The 19895-nt window shown below is 45.3% G+C and overlaps 1 protein-coding gene across 6 annotated transcripts in view; it reads left to right on the forward strand.

The window, feature by feature from the left end:
* The window catches only part of LOC119169256 (uncharacterized), a 69407-nt gene extending 61097 nt beyond the window's left edge, over nucleotides 1-8310 (forward strand). For all 6 annotated transcript variants that reach the window (XM_075880540.1, XM_075880555.1, XM_075880559.1 and 3 more), the window contains 2 exons: nucleotides 2861-2914; nucleotides 7037-8310. In XM_075880540.1, coding sequence (XP_075736655.1) covers nucleotides 2861-2914; nucleotides 7037-7812 — 830 coding nt within the window. In that variant the 3' untranslated portion in view covers nucleotides 7813-8310. The remainder of the gene's footprint in view (nucleotides 1-2860; nucleotides 2915-7036) is intronic.
* The last annotated feature ends 11585 nt before the right edge of the window (nucleotides 8311-19895 follow it).

Consider the following 19895-nt stretch of genomic DNA (forward strand, 5'->3'; position numbering starts at 1 on the left):
CATTGCTGGCGACCACGTTGGTTGCCATGGACACGGTGCATAAAACATTTTTCTGTCTTCAAGTTGCGTCGTCCCCGTGATACATAACCAGTGTCATCGCTGGGCCAACGGCCGTGCGCCGTTGTTACTTTATCCAGTTGGACGCACCTTGCAAGTGAGCCGAGAAGTTGTGCCCTGAAGTTGACCCCATCGTTTATGTAGCAGTTCGAAAAATTTGCCGCAGCACATTGGTGTCTTGCGGGAAAGCGTATTCGGATTTAAAAGGGGCTGTTAGCACCATTTGCAGGACACGGCACTTTTTTTTTTTTTTCAATTACTCATGCTTGTATACGCCACATAATTGTGAGTACTAGTATGATCACTGACGTCTAAAAAGGTTACTGGCTTGCTGGCAATCATTTGAAGCAGTTTGACATTTCAGCAGCCTAAAAAAAAAAAAAAAAATCTGTGCGCCTCCTACTCCTCAGTTTGACAAATCTTCTGAATTGCAGGGTTGCCAGCTTGGCAGAACCACATTTGAATTTGCAGAGTCTAAGGATTTGACAAGTGTGGCAAATGCTAATGTGGATTTGATAATTTCTTGCGTGGTGGGGTGGTTGAATATACTACTATTATTGAAATAGCAGTGCTCATGTTTGCTCTGCGCAGTTCAGGTGTCTTGAAAGGTTTGTACATATTTGCTTTTTCTTACTGTAAGGCTTTTTGTATGCTTTTCTAAATTTGATCTTTTATGATAAAAAGTTTTTTTTTTCCCATAACCTGCTCCAAATTTGGATTTTAGTGCTCCAAAAGTAACATTTTGCTGCTCCGAAAATTGTTCCAAATTATATTTCAGCTGTTGCACCCCAGAACAAATCTTGTATATGTTTAACACCTCTTCCTTAATATATAACTTTTGGTTCTGATATCAAGGGCATATCATCACAGTGACATGTAAACACAATGGGACTTATGTCCAAGTCACATGGGAACAGCAACTGTCAATGTTTTCGCAGCACTCTTTATAGTTCGCTGTCGGTTGTACGTATCCGCTGTAGTGGTGTCATGGTTGCGGTGCTCGGCTGCCTACCTGAAGGTCACGTATTCGATCCCGGCTGTAGTGGTCGCTTTTCGATGGAATGCTAGAGGCCTTCGTACTGTGCAGCATCAGTGCAATTCAAAGAGTGCCCGATGGTCAAAATTTTCCGGATCCCTCCACTACAGCGTCCTTCGTAATCATATTATGGTATTGGGACGCTAAACCTGAGATATATTATTATTATTGATAGGGCACAAGGGTGAACTAACATACAGTGGCACCAGCAGCAATTTTGGCCGCATCCAGCATGCGGAGCTCAAAGCCCAGCCAACTGTGCTGACTCCTCATGATAGTTTCCATTGCGATGGAGTTGTCTTACATTAGCTGGGTGATGAAAACTTTAAAATTGAGCTCTAGTATATTATGTGTGCTTCCTGGCCATGGTGTGAAGTCAAAGGGTACACAAATTACCAAGGAAATAAAAGTGTCCCTTTTGTGATGCTCCAAAATCATGTTGGTAAAGTCAGCTCCCGTTAATATGAAGCTCACAAGAACCGCAAAAAACTTGAAAGTAAACGATCATCCAATTAAGTAAAATGCACAAAAACCTGCATTTTTATTGCTTCAAACCTGACAGTTCTCCAAGAAAATAATTTGTCATTTTCTCTTGCCGAACCTGGCTGCGGCTAGCAAATTTTCTAAGCACTACACATGTCGAAGTGCTTGAGCATTGTCTTTTTCAACAAAACATTAAAAGCGCAGCGGAAGAGTAAGACCTGCACCAACATTGGTTGTCCTCAATAGCGGTTCATTTTTATGTTGTCATCTGCTAGCTGAACAACCTGCTCCATTTTTCTGTTCGTTAGTGGACTGCAAATAATGATGCTGCTGTTCATGGCAACGAATATTTCAAAACAGACACCACTAAGAACGGCGTCAAAACTACCGTCGTCAAGTTCACACTTGATGAAGTCTGAGAGCGAGGTAGGCTTAACGCCACACTTTTGTGCGATGTCTTGCTTGGCGGTGCCTCCCGGGTCAAATTCTTTCAATACGTTCGACTTTCGTCGCCAGGTCAAGTGTTCGGTAGGGGCCCCGAGTTGCCATTATCAAATGTCGCCACCGCAGCACTCAAAAGCAGCACTGTGGAAATACGTGCAGAATCAACCCACAGTGCGTTGGCGGGCTTGTTGGTTTATCATGCCGTGTTTGAGCAGCGCAACGCTAGGTGGACGGAGCGGAACACGCAAACACACAGGGCTGCGTGTGTGCTTGAGCGTTCCTTTCTACCAATGTCCAGTAGCATTGTTCTTACTTCATCCAGACTTTAACCCAGTGCACGACAGAAGCACTCGGCATATCAAAGCGAAATACCTAGCAGTTAGCCGATGCAATCAGTGCGATGCTCGGACGCTCACTAAACAAGATTAATCGTAGCGCTGTGAGCAGTGGTGGTGGGGACAACAGCGCGGTCCGACAGCTATTTTGGCACATGATAAATTCCCAAGTTTATTGTAAAATTACGGTCACCTCGAGGCTCTCGACTAAAAAAAACTTCTAATTAACCGATGTTGCGGGCTTTTAATTTTGAATTATCGAGCATTTTTTTCCTATAGGCGTGCATGCAAAATTGATTGGACCACTTGTTGACTTCTAATTCACCAAAAATTCCAATTAAGCGACTTCAAATTTATCGGGAGTCGAATGTATACTCTTTTAGGAGCTTCAAAGTGTATAAAACTGTGTGAGATTACAGTGAAGCCATCTACTGTAACCAACACTTGATTAATTATTCTGATTAAGTAAGTCACTGTTTTCCTTCTCACTTTTTTTGATGCATAGGTTCTAGTGACAGCAAACTTCATCATGGCAAAAACGAGAATTCTTCCAAGTCTGGTAGGTTCTACTTTCCTTTACATGATTTTTCACTTGTGCGCTATGTGCAAAGTGTTAGTTCTTACTTATTGTAGTGCATGGCTAGCTACAATATTCTTGTTTCATATTGTTTACCGTTGGCATTATTTAGCATGTACATGATTGGTTCTTGCTGACAGGGTTCGATGTGAGCCCTTTAATGAGGCAGTGCCTCGAGAGATGCATAGTTAAAAAAATTGGGGGACCCTTAAGCTTTGCCTTTAAAAGTTGAATGCAATAGCGATATCTTGTCCCTAGTGTGTGCTTGAACCACTTATTGCATACTTTTTATTGTATGATCTTACTTAAGAAGATTAAATTGTGGGTTACTACAATGTAATCGATAAAGTTGAAAGTGGCTTGTGTCAGTGAAGCTTTTGCATGTGGCTGCACTCTGTATAATGGGTAGCATGCTTTAAACGACGAACAATTATGCATGTGAAATGTTTCCGAACTTGCTATGCACTCACTACATGGTCTTAAGAGAATAGGCGCAGTAACATACAGGCCTTTTGTAAAGGGTGGCTGGCATTAAACCATGAAGTAGTTATCATAATCACATGTTTTGACGCCCAATGGCAATGTACGCTTGTACCATGCAATATTACTACTACACTACATGTTGTATTGTGACAACATGTTTTTGTTGTGTCCGAACTTGCTATGCACCCACTACGTGGGCGTATGATTACGCCCAGTAATGTGTGTGCCTTTTGTAATGAGTGGCTGGCTTTAAACGATGAAGTAGTTACAATAATCACATGTTCTGAAGCCCGATGACAATGTACGCTTGTGCCACGCAATATTACAGTGGTGGTAGCGCTGCTCCGAAGTGCTCTGAAAAAAAAAAAATGCTGCATCAGGCTGCTCCAAACAGTAATTTTTGTTAGTCATTGCTCCAATCCTGCTCCGGAATGGCACTGATATAATGAGAATGACAATGTTAAGTTGTTTGACCAGCTCATAATTTTTAAGGAAACTGAAAAGAATCTGTATACCAGCACTCCATTATGCCACCAGTGCATACATAGCATTATCAGCTCTGATCTCATTTATACGAAAAGAATGCGCATATTAAGCATATAACTCATTTGACAGTTGTTGTTTTTTTCAGCTAGACGTGCAGGCTACGGTGCAACGGTGTTCACTTAGCGAGACAGTCGCTAAATTTAGCGTGTTTTCAGACGTGCCAGTGAGAATTATGTCATTTTAGAGTGTTAGCGACTCTTTTGGCAATGTTCGAAATTTCACGTAAAGTGTTCTAAAACAGACATGCTAAATTGGGAAACTGTGAAAAATGTGGAATGCTCGGAATGGGCTTCAATAAATGAGGCCAAAGCATACAGGATCAAGCTGCTTGTGGCTCTGCGATCTTTAGTGTGCAATCCGAGCACTCCCTCTGTTCCAGTTAGAGATGTGCAAAGCGGCTCCGAACGGCTCTCGGTTCACCGCAAACAGGTGGACTAAAGCTGCTCATCTGTCCACAGTCTCGTAGCCAGAGGGTAGCAGCACAGTCCAACATCATTTGCCATAGCAGAAATTGATTTGAAATATTGTTTAAATAAAAGATAATCTCAGCACGTGCGTTATCAAATCAAAAACTGAGAACTTGGGGGGGGGGGGGGATATCATCATCATCATTTAGCAACTTTTGGCTAAAATTAGCGGCTTTTCGAAGCGTCCTGGTGACTTTGCCAAAAAATTCAACACCACCACTATGGTGGAAATGTAAACATGAGCAGGATTGGTCTTACCTCGTACCGATAATCTTCTGTTTATTTGGCAACAATTATGTGGGACTGTGGTTATTTCTAAAATGTGTTGCTCAGCTTTACCAGTTCGATTTGATTTCTGCTACAAATACTAGTATTTTAATTATATAGCACATTTCGCAGCCCATTTTACAGAGAAAGCTGTTATGAGATCACAAAAAAAGAAAGCGTGCAGCGCCGTATTTGTTCACTGCCAGTTTCCATGACCACTATCACACGAAATATGAAAAAAAACTTGGTAAATAAGAACACGAAGAACACAGCGAGATTCGAACCTGGGTCCCCTGCGTGCCAGCCCAGTATTGTGCCGTAGAGCCACGCCGGTGCTTGAAACTCCGTTGCGAACTTGCCTTAGGCAGGCTTCATGTCGAAAAAGGAATTGCGTATGAGTGATAAAGGGTTTTAGAACAGCAAAGGAAAAGCCAGGCGGCACACAATGCGAATTGCATAACAAGTGCGTCATTCAATGCTCCAGCCCATTACAAAAGCTTGTTCTTGATCACCTATTAACTGTGGTGCATACGAACTTCAGGCATAATTCCTCATAGTTGTCAGCCACGGCATAAAAAAATTGCACAGAATTCCTAGCAAGTGAGTAGCAGATACCACGCTTCTCCAAAAAAATGACGAAGGATAGCGTAGTGATTGCAGGCCTACCAAACGAAAATTCTGATTATATATGGCGGAGTGGGTACCCAGCAAATGTGCTTGTAGCAGTTACCCAAGAGTTTTAAGAAAAGGCTCTGAAAGGCTGCTCTTCCAGCTTTTGCTGTGATGGGGCTGCGCGTTCTGCGCAGGCCTGGCGATTTTGTGACAACCAGCCATCTTTTTTAATTGTTCGCTTCTTGAAATTTACATCGATTGCTGTCTGTGAAATATATTTCATGACAAATAATAATATTTGTGAGATGCTTCAACAATGCTTTTAACTCCAATTAGTTTATGTCAAATTTTGTATCTGCTCTTAAAACTCCAATAGCTGCTCTAAACTAACATTTTTTCTGCTCAGAAAACACTTATGGCTGCTCGAAAACAGTACTTTTCCTGCTCCGAAGTACGCTCCAAAAAAGTAAAATGTCACTTCACTGATATCACAGCAATATTACATGTGGTGTCGTGAAGCCTGTATACAGGACGTGTGTGTTTGTAAAGCGTGAGGGTTATTTTCTCTGCGTTTCTAAGCAGAGGAAGTTTTTTCACTGTATCACCAAGCAGATGTGTGGCAGAAAACCTGCTTGCCACACAGACGTGTTCAATCTCCATTTGGACCCGGAAATTTTATTATTTATTTTATTTGCATCTTTCTCAATTTTTCGGTCATGGATAAGATGATGATTTCTCGCTCACAACCAATGACACCTATGCCGGAATTTCTGCCAAACGAGCTTTTTAAAGCTCTCGCGTTAGAAGAGCTCGAAGTAAATACGAACAAGAATTCACACAGGACCAGCGCTGTCCTCTATTTAATTTTGCGAGAAATGCAGCTTGCCTCCTTTAAGAGGCCTTGCATCTATATTATTGATGCTTGTACTGCTACAATTGAATTAAGATGCAACATGTACCATTTTATAAATGCTTGTCTTGCAGCAATAAGTACAAACATAAACCCTTTTCACAAGTGTATGGCCAGCTTTTCTGCTGGGCAGTTTCTTCAGCTGATGGCAATATAATCATTTTGGTAAATAGAATGTTCCAGTGCAGTTTTGTTTGCATTACGACACAATCATGTGTGGCTGTTGTAAAATTTTATGCTATGGAAAGGAAACTTAGAAGGATGAACATGCAGGAGTGCAGGCCTTTTGTAAATGTATGTGGAGTTTGGCTTCACAATCTTCCTGCTGATTAAAAAAAAAAAAAGTGCCACAAGAATGTGAGCTATAAACCACGAGGGTTTGTGACATAAAATTTTATAATGAATGCAGTAATACAAGCACTGCAATTACGTATCATGCAAACCCCAATTTTGTTGTCATCATTCTGAGTTGAACCACAGCAGTGAACAAAATTATAAAATTTTGTGACATCATCAGTTTTATGTTGATGTTCAGTTTATCGAGGACAAGTAAAACATTTTGATGCTTCATTACTTTCTTATTGCATGTTCTTTTATTGAGCAGTGCCCAGCGTCTGGCATCTTCTTATTATTGGTCACATGCATCACCTTGCAGCAGACTGCTGCTCTATGACAGGGATATTTTGCGCGGTTACAGTTTTTACCTGTTACAGAAAGGTAACCAGGGTGACAAATGCTAACCTCGCACACACAAAGATAGCTTTGAACAAACAATTGCAGCATAGCATGGTTATAACACATCATTGGCAATTTTCACAGGTTTGGACAAGACTTCAAAGCAAAAAGCCCCACGACCAGTGAAAATTTTGGACACAGGTGCCAGAACAGGTTCTCTATCAAAGGTTGAGGCAGTTACGGGCAAGGAGTCTAACATGGAGACGACATTTGGGAACGATAGCTCTACAAAAGTTTCCTTCAAGTTGAATGATGGCCACATCGGTGCCCTGTGCACCATTCCAGCACCCCCTGTTGATTCACCCAAGAAGTACACCCTGTACCCTGCCAAGGGTACCACGCTTACTGACCTGTCAAAGGTTGCTGCTGCAGCACAACAGATCCTCGGGCCTTGCGTAATCAAGCGAGTCAAGCTGCGTTCAGGCCAGACTGTGTATGTTTATGGGCAACCTGAAGGCGCCAATGCATCGACAACGGACGGCACACTTCCCACGCAAGAGTGCCCCGATAGTGGTGCTGGTGAAGAGTACCAGCCTCTGCCATCAGGAGCCTTGTCAGCCTGGCAAAATGAGCAGGTGTCTACGTTGCAACTCGCAGCACCATCTGCATTGGCGGAGCCAGACGCGCAACCCAGCCTTGACGAGGAAATGCCAGAGGTTACATATGAGGAAGACACTCAGGACAGGTTATTGCAAGGCACTGAAGAAGACCAACAAGCTTATCACAGTGGCAATGTCGACGAAGAGGAGGGTGATTTGGGGGACACTTCGGAGTGGATCTCGGGTGACGGTGACACTTGCATCGTGATGAAACTGCCCGTGACCTCGGACGAGGAGGAATCTTCATCAGACGAGTCATAGCATCAGTTGCCATTGGTTGCCAAACACCTGTGGAGTGTTAGTAGAGACACAAGCTTTTTGTTTTGAGAAAACTGTGTTGCACCAAAGATCAATTTGCATTGGCCCCTCCCTCTCGTGACTTAAAGTGACAAGCCCTTGTGAAGCGGCTGTGACTCATACTGGCATGCCCTGGCTGATGCTCTTCCAGCCAAGCTGTGCCATCTCAGCTACAAGCTGTGCTCAATCTAGGACAGGCAAGAGCGAACCACCACGGGCATTTGAAAGCATTTCGTTTCTTTGTTCAGTGTGTGTGCACCGTTTGGGGACAGAGTGGCATCGCCACCTGGAGGTGCTTTCAGCAGTGGCGGGTAATTTCTCAAGTGAAGATAACTGAGCCGTGCATAGACTTTTGCTGCTGTTCAATGAATTCAGTGACCATTTTGTTGTAAATAGTATGTGTGTTTTTTTTGTTTTTTTTGTGTGAATTGTCATGCTTAATAAAAGAACCATGAAGTCCCAGTCCTACTGGTAAAAGTGCACTGTGTAGAACTATGCATAATAGGCTTTGTCGGTGCTCATTTGTACTGTAAAATGAAGTGCAGAGTGAAGCTTGGTTTGAAATTATATGCGTAACCATGGCGTAACTGAATGTTCTAGAACATTGAATCTGTGCTTTAACAGGCGTAGAATCGTATGTGCATTAGCTTTGTCTAGACTTTGATTGAATCAGGACTCAATGCGCAGTTTGCCAGAATATCGCCTGTTGGAGTGGCAGTGTAAAATAATCTCTATTATAGCCAATTGTATCTTTCTAAACCTTATGCGTTTTTCCAACTCGTTTAGCTTAGTGATCATTGATAAGGATGTGTATGCTTGTGCAGAAGTTCTGTTAAAAATCGTAGAAATGTTCCGAATATGCGAGAGTGAACAGGTTTTATACCTGAAAAAGTTGACACTTGGGCAGGTTGGTGGGGATCCATTTCAAGATGTTTACAGTGCGTAGAGTGATGAGGAAAGGACAAGACAATAGAGGCAAATAGCGCTCCTTGTCTCAATTGTCTGTTCTTTTTTTGATCGTTCTATGCGATGTGAATAGTTTGAGATTTAGGTATTATCGCTTGCTGCATGCGCTGGCTCCGCTTTGTTGCAATCGGCATGTGAGCGCAATGACGCCCTTGTGAATATACCTACCATGAGCAAAGTTCTCCTGAATATCAAGCTGGGAGTAGGTGTTTGACCGGAAGAGCTTGAAAGATATTAGTATATAGTTTTGCTTGTGCCACTAAAACGCATTGTGAACAGAAAGTGATAACCATGCATTAAGAAGTTTTGGCAAACATCGATCACATCATGAAAATATTCAACGTTGCTTTTCCTGATGGTTATACATGCCGTCGTGGTCTTTCACGATCATCAGTTAAAGTGTTGCGCAGGTAAGCATGGGGGGTGGCGCAGGTTCTAGATTTGTGGCCGCAGCTGCCCCATTTCTATCAAGGCACAATGCACCATGCACTTTCAAGTCGTGCAGGCGGTCTCTTAAACTGTGGTCTGAATTCATCTGTAGTTGCCCATCTCGGCATATCTCGTGATTGTGGCTGTGGTGCCGTACGTGAACTTTTTTTATTCCTGCTGTGGATGGTATTTTGCGAAAAAAAAAAAAGAAACGGACAAGAAGCTGGAGAGGATAGACAGCTGGCATCCCTGTCTTGTCATATTCTTTTTACACTAGCTTGATCGTCACAATGAAGTTTGTTGTGTAAACGACTAATGTGCCCTCCCCTACCCTGTCTTCCCCATTGAGTGAGCTGAAACCGTCGACACTGAGCTAAATTTAGAGTGTAGAGCACACCTAAGTATCTTGAATTATGCAACCTATTGAGCAAAAATGGGACAATTCTTTGATAGTGGCGCCAATGCGAAACATAGCCGCATTCAATGTATTTCAATTTTAGTTTTGTCCTTGTTGATTTTTTTCCATGATTTCGTTTTGCAACTAGTTTTTCTTGGGCCAATTGGCATTTACAAGACATGATCTTGTAGGGGCAAAACTTTATTTGAAAAAGGAAGAGGCCGACTTGTCTATTTATATCTGCCTCCTAGCGAGCCTTCCCTTTGCTCTTAAAAACTGTTGCTTTACCTGAACTGCACCGAACAATTGTGGTACCATGCTTTGCTGTGTTATCGTAGCTCATCGCGGAGGCCACGTTAGTAGAATAGGCTTTGATCTCAAAAGTTGCGATTAAGTTTCTGCCAACTCACATTCATGCATCTTGGCAGTGTCTGTCTGTGCGCCGGGTTCGTTCGTCCTCTATGTGATTAACACAAAATGTCTAACTCAAGAGGTCAGAGAGAGAGAGGGTAAGCCAGCGGTGGGTTGAGTTGCTGCTTTTGACCTGGAGTTTGATCAACTGGAGGGAATTGCAGTATGACTATTATCGATGTTAGACCTTGTGGTCTAGAAGCATTGAGAAAGTCTCAAACTCAACCACGGTTCGAGCCAGAGTTGGCGTGCTACGGTAGAAGGTAAACCCCGGCCACATTCTGTGATTTCCCGGTACTTAGCGTGTGCACGTGAATGGTTTCTTCGATAATCTTGTAATGCAGCGTGCGTAGTGGCGGCTACATCTGCACTGGCTGCCTTGTCTTGCTACACTGCACCTCGTCGTCTGGCGTTTGCAGTGCACAGAAGCTAATAGTGTTTGAGATTTTAAGCTATATTTCATGGGCGCTATGTGCCGTGTCTTAGAAGAAGCGGCAGTGCTTTCAGACACCTGCGGCTCTGTGGTCCGTTGCTGCACCTTTAGAAGGTCGGGCCGTCGTAGCGTGGCGGTACGTAGACAAAACCAGGAATCCGCGCATATCTGTAGCTCATATATGGCGCTGTATATTTCATATACAGCAACATAGAGCTAGTCAATGATTGCCGCGATGTGCAATGAGATTCTCGGAGTCGTGGTGCGAGCGCGGTTGTGGAACCATGTCGTGGTACTACGAGGGTTGCAGCCCGGGTTTCTATAGCAGTTTTCGAGCGGCGCGAGAGCGGGCGGGCGTGTCGCAATGAAGGTTCGGGGCCCGCTCCACGTGGCTGCCGGGACCGAGTGGCCGCCTCTGCACAGGTCGGTGGCCGAACCCCCTTCCCCGTCTATAAATGCCCGCCACGTCGGTCCGAAAATAAGCGCCAGGAGATGGTTGCGTCATGTCCGCTACTCCCGTGATGCCACCTCCCGCTGCTGAGAGTATTTATAGGGACGTGCGTCTTCTGGCCCCACTCCTCGCGAACGTCTTGGCAACGCCCGCAGTGCGCCTGCGCTATCAACGTCGACGGCTTGTCGTTGCGAGAACGTGTTTGACATGAGAGTGAATCTGGTACTTCTGTCTTCCAATCAAGGAGGGTTTTTTTTTTCTTTTTTTCAAACGCGCATACACATCACGACCAGCTGGGGGTCATGAGGATAACCTTGCGATGCATTCTAACCATGTCGCGTTGCTTCTATGTCACGTCGAGTGCTTTGAAAACTATCGATGGCGTGTATCACCGATTTTAATGCGCGATTGAGGAAGTTGAAAACTGGATACAGGCATTATGGTGCCGAATAGTAATAATCTGCCGTACGGTTTCCTTCCACAAGTTTTTCATCTGCACTGGACCGTGCGTAGATGATCCCGTATGCGGACGTCACACACTCTTCAATTGCTAGCCCGCTGCATTTAGCGGCTTTGTTTAATTAAGCACGCACTATTCGATAAGTGGGTTTTCTCGCCAAGGCGCTTAGTAATTTATGGCCTAGTCATGCGCACATGCGTGGGCCTTCTTCCGTACCGGCGCTCCCTCGCGATGAAATGCTGAAGTTCTTCCTACGAATGCTGACGTCACTGCCCTGTATGTGGCGTCGCTAAACTTGCGTATCTAGCGATGGTTCTCGCGGCTTCGTAACGGCCCAGAAAATGCACGTGTGGCGAGGGAGTTCCGGCCCTTTCCTTGCGCGCTTCCTGTCGCGAGCACTGTCTTTCCGCTTGGGATCGCGCTCTTCGGTGCGTGCAAGCCGCCTCAAACCCAGCGTCTCGGTCCGCTTACGCTGGAGTGTACTAGCACCGCCTGGCATATCTAATGTAAGGCCGCACCCGCAATTAAAAGCCTAGAAAATGTATTCGTGAGCTTCAGCGCGCTTTGAAAATAAATTAAAACGTGTTTGTTGAGAAAGCTAAATTTGGTTGCTTACATTTCAGATTAAAAAAAAAAAAGTTCTATTTTAAGCTATACATTATTGAACCAAACATTTTTCAGCTGGAAACACTTTCGGTTCCGCAGTGCAGCCATAATTCGGCTAGAAATTAAGGGATATATTCACAGTAACTCTGTTAGTTTCCGGCTGGAATTAGGCCACACTCCAGCTAGAGATTCATATATTTCGAGCAACTACAGTCCTTTTCACGAACGGCTCCCTGAGCGCCGATAATAGGCCTGACACCCCCCCCCCCCCCCAAAAAAAAAAAGAAAAAAAAACACGTCCGCCACTTTCCACGGTGGGTACTCGAGTAAATGCGTCGCAGAGTGGTGGGGTATAGCGTGAATCTTGCGTAATTGGGCATGGTTTGGGAATGCTTAGTTGTTATCTCGTCTTTGTTATTCTTATTTATTGAATGAAAGAGAAGCGTTGCCTTCAGTGAGTGGTGGGACTCTGATGTTGGGTTGTGCTCCACTACTGTCACATGCTCATGGTCAGAGTATGTGCACTGCAGTCCAAAGCTCTCGCTCCAACTTCGTGCTGATTCGTTGGTTGGTTGTTCCTTACTTGATGTCCTGGCGCAATTCCCACCACGCGAAATCAGCCATGAAATGGATGGTACCTTATTTTGGAGATAAAGATGTTTTACGAGCTCAATACGTTTATAAACAGACCGCGATTTGCGCGGCACTGTGTCTTTTTCTCTGGTTATGCATGCCAGCTGCTTCCACGTGCTCCGCCGGGGGGTCTAGTGGCTAAGGTATTTGGCTGCTGACCCGTACGTCGCGGAATCGAATCCCGGCTGCGGCGGCTGCATTTTCGATGGAGGCGAAAATGCTGTAGGCCCGTGTGCTCAGATTTGGGTGGACGTTAAAGAGACCCAGGTGGTCGAAATTTCGGGAGCCCTTCACTACGGCGTCTCTCATAATCATATGGTGGTTTTTTAGGGACGTTAAACCCCACATATAAATCAATCATCAGCTGTTTCCACGTGAAGTGCACTGAGATGGCTAAGTTACCGTTACAGCCGACAGGCTTACACCACTACACCGCGTTGTGAAACGTGCAGCCGCATGGAATTACACGTGGTGTTGCATATATGGTTTGAAGGAACATCAAACTCGTTTTTAGTGGCCTGCAGTTGTCGTGCTAAGGCACGCATGAGACGGTTCAGCAGGTCTTGTGATGACCGGTACAAGTTTATTGAAAGAACAGTCATTACTGGAAGAACTGTCTGTCTCCACTAAATCATTTCTCGCTTCTTATTCTGGTGAGGAAAGGGGGTGGCAGGGAATTAGGTACCGTGAAATAAAAAAAAGTTGGGTTAAATGATGGCTTTTTTTTTTGTAATGGTTTGAGCAGTTGTGCTAATGCTATGTTGGCTTTTGAACTAGGTGTAGCAGTGTGCAAAAATCAAGGGAAAAAAAAGCCAGTTACATGTCATGAGATTAGTACACTGTATGAGAACCGTCGGACAGCGAAGATGTGATGATGATGCCTTTCAGTATAAGAAGTCATCACCATCATAATCATTTGGTTTTACCTATTTCTTCATTTACTTAATTGCTTTCTGGTCACGAGACATGCTTGGGAAGTAAAAACAGCGCAAAAATATAGACAAGGACAGAGGAAGAAACGACACCGCGCTGAACTCGCAACTGGACTTTATTGAAAGATACATGCACATATATCAAGCATTCGACCCGGTCACGGTGTATCTTTCAATAAAGTTTAGTTGCGAGTTCAGTGCGGTGTCGTCTCTTCCTCTGTCCTTGTCTATATTTTTGCGCTGTTTTTACTTCCCAAGTATGAACCACCAAGTAGTCAAGCTTTCGCTATTATTACGAGACATGCGTGGCGCCTAATACTATAAGAGGTATTCACTAAGCTCATTCCGCCAGGCGGCGCACTCGCTGGCGCCGCCATAGCCGTGGTCCGTCAGCATTCTGGCATATGGCAGCCTTTTGTTTAACAGCGCCGCACCTCACTATAGTGCAGTTTTCTTAGAAAAATATAGCAATGGTCCGGCGATGATTGCGCTCGAGACCACAAGTACATAGCGCCTGCCGCACTAGCGCGCCTTGCGAATGACGTCACGTGAACACATTCTTGCCCGATCAATTCAACCCGCATCCTCGTGATACAGGGCGCTTTACGTCCCGCTCTATCTCTGCCTTTCGTGGCTTGGTTTCGCGGACGCCCGTGGACAGTTTCGGGGACTGCTTCATGATCGCGAAAAACTCGTACTTTTTCGCACTGTGGAGCGCTTACTATAGCAGTCACCTCTGAATTATGGCCGGTGCTCCTGCATTGCTTTCATCCGTTCAGTCGATGAGTGCCTTATCGACAGAGATGCGTATCTGGTTTCGTGTTGATAACGATTGCAGTCACGCGAAAAAAAAAATGAATTGGGGTGGCGAACGCAACACGATGCGTGGGTGATCCACGAGCAAGCCAACTCGCCCTCATCACACTGTACTGATGCGGAAAAATAAATCTCGTCTTAAACCAAGGCTCTCAAACTCACCTCGGCCAGCGGGTCACAGTGACGCAATTGAGTCCCGCGAGTGCCGGTGCAGTGTAGATAGGAGCGGAAGAAGGGGGAGGGGAGTTTGAACAATTTACCAGAGAACGTTGTCATTTCGAAGGGAAGGCTGTTCCATACCTCATCTCACGTACAGGTCATTTCTGAAGGAGATTTGGTTCCAGGTTTTCAAAGTTAAGTCGATAGCGATCATCCAAAGTGACTCAAATCTGGGTGGCGAATCTGAAATATATATATTTTTTGTTTTACAGTTATGTTTGAAAACAAGATCAACACGTGGGATGCCTCACGAAGACAATGTATTAAACCAGTCGTGCCTTCGTAGCTCACGAACATATTCAATAATAAAATAAAAACAATGTGGGTGAAGACAGTCACGTGCGAGCCGCTTGTTTGAGACCTCTGTCATAAACGATGAGTTTGACAGGGACGCAGACATCCTGCTAAGGTCATGTAACTCACTTTGCCGGCATCGGAAGATTTATAGGAAGAATAAAGATGACAGTTTCCATATATTAGCATCATGATCGTCGTGGTGGGCTCCAAAAATTTGGACACTGACATCGCACAGTAAAACGGGCCTTTCGCCTCTCGAAAGGGACCACCGCGTGGTCGGGATTGAAACCGCGACCTTCGGATCTGCGCCGAGCACGGTAACCTCTGGTACAGTGCGACAAACGGTGGGTGTAGAGAGCTGCCGGGCTGATGGAAGAGGGAATCAATGCTGCCGACTGAGAAGGATATATATTTTGGTTTCAAGTCGTGCATAAAGAGACCGTTTGTATGTTTTTTTTTCCTGTGTGCTTTCCTGACTTACGAAGCGTCTTCTGACGGCAATAGGGGCGTGTTTGATACTGAAGAAGAGTAAATTACTGACACAAACAAAATCGCTCCTTTATATTTAATGTTTATAGTCCACTTGAGAAGTCGTAACTTGAACAAGGAAGTTCCGTCTGATTTCATATCATCGCACTCCTCTTGCGCCGTAATAATCTTTGGCGCTGTTTTTTAAAAGGAGTAACTGATTGGCGAGTAATTGTTTTCGCGCTATGCCAAGGCCGCGATAAACGCTTCCGAGGCGGACGCCTGGTTGGCAGCGCCATATCGGCGGTTCGCGAAACAAGGGCAGACGCGGCGACAGTATTTCAGCCAGTGCAAGCCCACCTCACACAAGGTCAGCTTGGCAGGGTGTCTGCATGCTTGCCGACCCGCAACTGCGCATTCGATTGCGCAGCACGAAGCTCTATAGGGTGGATGGCGCTGGGGGCGTTGAATGATGCACCCTGTTAAGGAGCCTTCATGTGCGTGCTGTTTGTTCCCTTCGCTAGTCATATGCGTGAGATGTGATAGAGCGAAACATCATAATATCTGGGGTTTGACGTCCCAAAACCTCGATACGTGGTACGCCGTAGTGGAGAGCTGCGGAAATTTTCACTATCTGGCGTTCTGTAGCGTGCGCTCGCATCACACAGCATAACGAGCCTCTAGCATATCGCCTCCATCGAAATGTGACCACCGCAACCAAGCACTGCAGCCCACTGATCCACCGCGTTGTATCGAAGCGCATCGAACATAAACTCAGTCCAGCTTGGGCGCTCGCACAAGCTTGCACCGTCGAGAAACACGAAGGCAACATAAACAGCTCTCATAGAGGCGCATGCCTCATATGCTGCATTGTTTTTACCTCATCATTTTGACCAACAGTTGACCGGCGGCGTCGGCATCAACATGAGTGAGGCAAGAAGTCACCACCCCTCGATGACGTCGCCTCATGACGTCACAATGACGTAGAAGGTCGTCACCAATTGTGGCGTCACGATGACGTCACATAACGTGATGTCGCTTGATGACATCATCTTGATGACGGTCAAAAGTGGACCAATCACGGAGATGAGAAAAAAAGTGATAGGTTTGCTATAGGAAAAAAAATGCTCTCATTTGAAGCTATTGCTGTGAATTTTTTAATGAGCTATTTGTGCAAATTGAACTTGGCTATTCATGACGATTGTTCTTTCTCGCGAAACGCATCGCACGTGTAAATATCCGCCACGAAGTCGAGCGTGACGTTGCCTGTTATTCCGGTCATTTCTGGCGATATGAATGTAATGAAGACATTAGCCCATCCGGCCGCTCACAAAACGTGTCGCGCTGACATACGTATGCGCTCTAAAGCTCTACATTCGCACCGTGTTGCAACCGTAAAAAACAACCGTGCAACGAGCTCGCTGACCTCTACGCAATCCCGCCATGCAGGAGTGCTCCCTGCCTCGCTAATCAGCTGAGCGCGGCCGTCACCAACACGCTGCAGCTGCGGGCACGTCAAGCCTCGTTGGTTGTGACTTGTTGGAATCCGTATGCAATGCGTTGTGAATCTGTATCGAATTGGCCGGCTTATCTGCTTGATATAACCACATATTTAAGGGCTGAAGTAACAACTGCGACGTGCATATCGTATCACTCTCTCGTAGCTAGGGGTGTTGTAAGCGAAAAAAAAAAAAAACACAGCGTGCAGCAAAGAAAACATGTATAAACAGCTTAAAAATATCGGTTGTTGGCGTTTTACGTTCCAAAACCGCGACGTGATAATGAGGGACGCCATAGTGCAAGCGGTGGAGGGATCCGGAAATTGTGGCCTTCGGGGGTTCTTTGACGTGCGCCTAAATTTACGTGCGGGTTTCGTACGGCATCTCGCCTTCGTGGAGAGGCGGCCGCCGTGGTAATACATGATCCAGCGACCTTCGGTTCAGCAGTCACAACAACCACAATAGTCCTTCGTGGTGGGTCGTAGCAACAGTTTATTCAACCGTGGCGTAATAAATAAATAAATAAATAAATAAATAAATAAATAAATAAATAAATAAATAAATAAATAAATAAATAAATAAATAAATAAAAAACTCGTTTTCTGACGCAACACCTAAGTATTCAGTATAGCAATATCAGGATCAGACAACCCACTTTATCTTGCACAGGTACCCATAACGCAGCTTGTCACCTATATACTATAACGCACTCAAAAAAAGAAGTAAAATAAATAAATGAAGTATAGCGTGAAATGGGTGACCAAGTCACCCGGTCATTTGGACGCCGTCGTACGTCCAATTAAGGGCCAGATATTTGCCGCTCTCGGTCTTTAACACGGCAAATATCAGGCCGAGAGCGGCAAATTTTCCCCGCCTGATAACACGCGTAGCCACAGTTATTCCCGCCCACGCCGTCATCGTGCATTGTATGCAATCTTCGCCACCACAGCAAAATGGAATTAAAGTTCGCTCCTTATTTATTTATAATACTTGACGTGGGCGGGCTCTGCGTGCGATTGTAACAGGACACGCAAGCGCAGGGGAGTGGGCGTACTCTTTTTTTTATTGCGACAAAGACTTGCCTTTAAGGCATAATATTTTTGTTGAATGTGTGCTGTTAGGTCGGTGTTGCGTGTGAAGTGAAGTAGTGTCTTGTGGAATCTGTTTTCGTGTATACAGCGGTTGTAGCTGCAGCTGTGTCGCTGTAACGAAGGCCGGCTTGAGCGAGGTGTGCTGACGCGTATAATCACAACGCAATGCAGCTTTCTTTTTTTTTCCCCCTCTCCGATAGAACAATTGCTTCGATCGCACGAATCGCATTATTGGTGTAATTTTAGAGGAAGCAGTAACTAGTCGGGTACGACTTTAGAAAGGAGGCAGCGATATTTTTCCCTCAAAGGCGGATGCCCCGCCACGGTGGTCTATAGTGGCTGCTGACCCATAGGAAGGGGGATCGAATGCCGGCTGCGGCAGCTGCATTTTTGATGGAAGCTAAAATGCTGTAAGTCCATGACGAACCAAGCGCTAGAAATACACACAGTGCCACATATCAATCAATCATCAATCGAAGGTGGATGCGCACGAGCCTCTACGAATAGGTGCGCGCTTCAGGTGACGTCATGAGTCGGACGGCCGGTGACCCTGCCGACGGAGAACATGCTGCCTTCGTTGTTTTCAGCTCAGCGCGCAAACGACCGATCGTTGGCAGCAGTGATAAGATAGCTTAGCGTCTATTGAACGAGCATTTTGAGCTCGCCAACGATAATCAGGGAACAATGTTGTTTCAATTCAGATATGATTGATTTGATTGATTTGTGGGGTTTAACGTCCCAATACCACCATATGATTACGAGAGACGCCGTAGTGGAGGGCTCCGGAAAGTTCGACCACCTGGGGTTCTTTAACGTGCACCCAAATCTTGAGCACGCAGGCCTAGAACATTTCCGTCAATTCAGATATGCCAGCATTGAAACGCGTTTCCGGCATGTGCTGTAGCATTTCCACCATTACTGTTTTACCAAAGCACTCGCCACGATACACAAATCTTATTTATACCCGCGTTTTAGAAGCAGTGACAATTTCTTGAGCGGCCCTGCTTCTTTAGTCGCGGAGCGAATTGGCTGCTTCACTTCGGTCATCTGGGCAGGGCCTCTCATGTCTTCTAAGGTATACCCGACTATAGGTAATGGCCCCGCCACGGTGGTCTAGAGGCTAAGGTACTCGGCTGCTGACCCTCAGGTCGCGGGATCGAATGCGGCTGCGACGGCTGCATTTTCGATGGAGGCGGAAATGTTGTAGGCCCGTGTGCTCAGATTTGGGTGCACGTTAAAGAACCCCAGGCGGTCGAAATTTCCGGAGCCCTCCACTACAGCGTCTCTCATAATAATATGGTGGCTTTTTGGGACGTTAAACCCCACAAATCAATCAAATCAACTATAGGTAATGCTCTCAGCTTCCTTCTACAGGCATGTACTATCACGTACACGCACGGCTTATATTCACATGTGTACGTGGCGGTCGCTTTGAAGATACGCAGGGAGAGAATGTACGGAGGAGTGGGTGAGGAACATGACTGCTATCAATCAGTTGGCAGGTGCGAGTGGGTCTGGTCTGAATCGTTGAAGAGTGTCAAGCCGGCCCACTGGTAAGATCCAGGTCATGTAGTCTTCGACCGGTAGTATAAATAAGACTGCAAGAAAGAAAGAAGGAAAGAAACTACATAACCTCGAGGGTCGCCTGTTGTATGAAGTATAGATAGATTATGCGCTCAGGCATTGAGGGAAACATGTACGCAGGTGGATATTGCGGAGCAATGCGTCTGTTTTCTTTTTTGTCTATGTCACTGTACGCTTCGCAACAGCGTGTATTAGAGTAATAATAAGTAAAGCGCAGTCCGTGTATCAGTCTGTGCTAAAAAAAAGTTGTCGCAGCGTGTATTACCCATTCGCTCCAACTGCTACTCTTCCTGTGTCCTATAGTTATGGGGAAGAATGCCGGAATGAACAACCATTGCGCTGGTTCACGCGATTC

The sequence above is a fragment of the Rhipicephalus microplus genome, chromosome 2 (genome assembly GCF_043290135.1).
Source record: "Rhipicephalus microplus isolate Deutch F79 chromosome 2, USDA_Rmic, whole genome shotgun sequence".
NCBI lineage: Eukaryota > Metazoa > Arthropoda > Arachnida > Ixodida > Ixodidae > Rhipicephalus > Rhipicephalus microplus.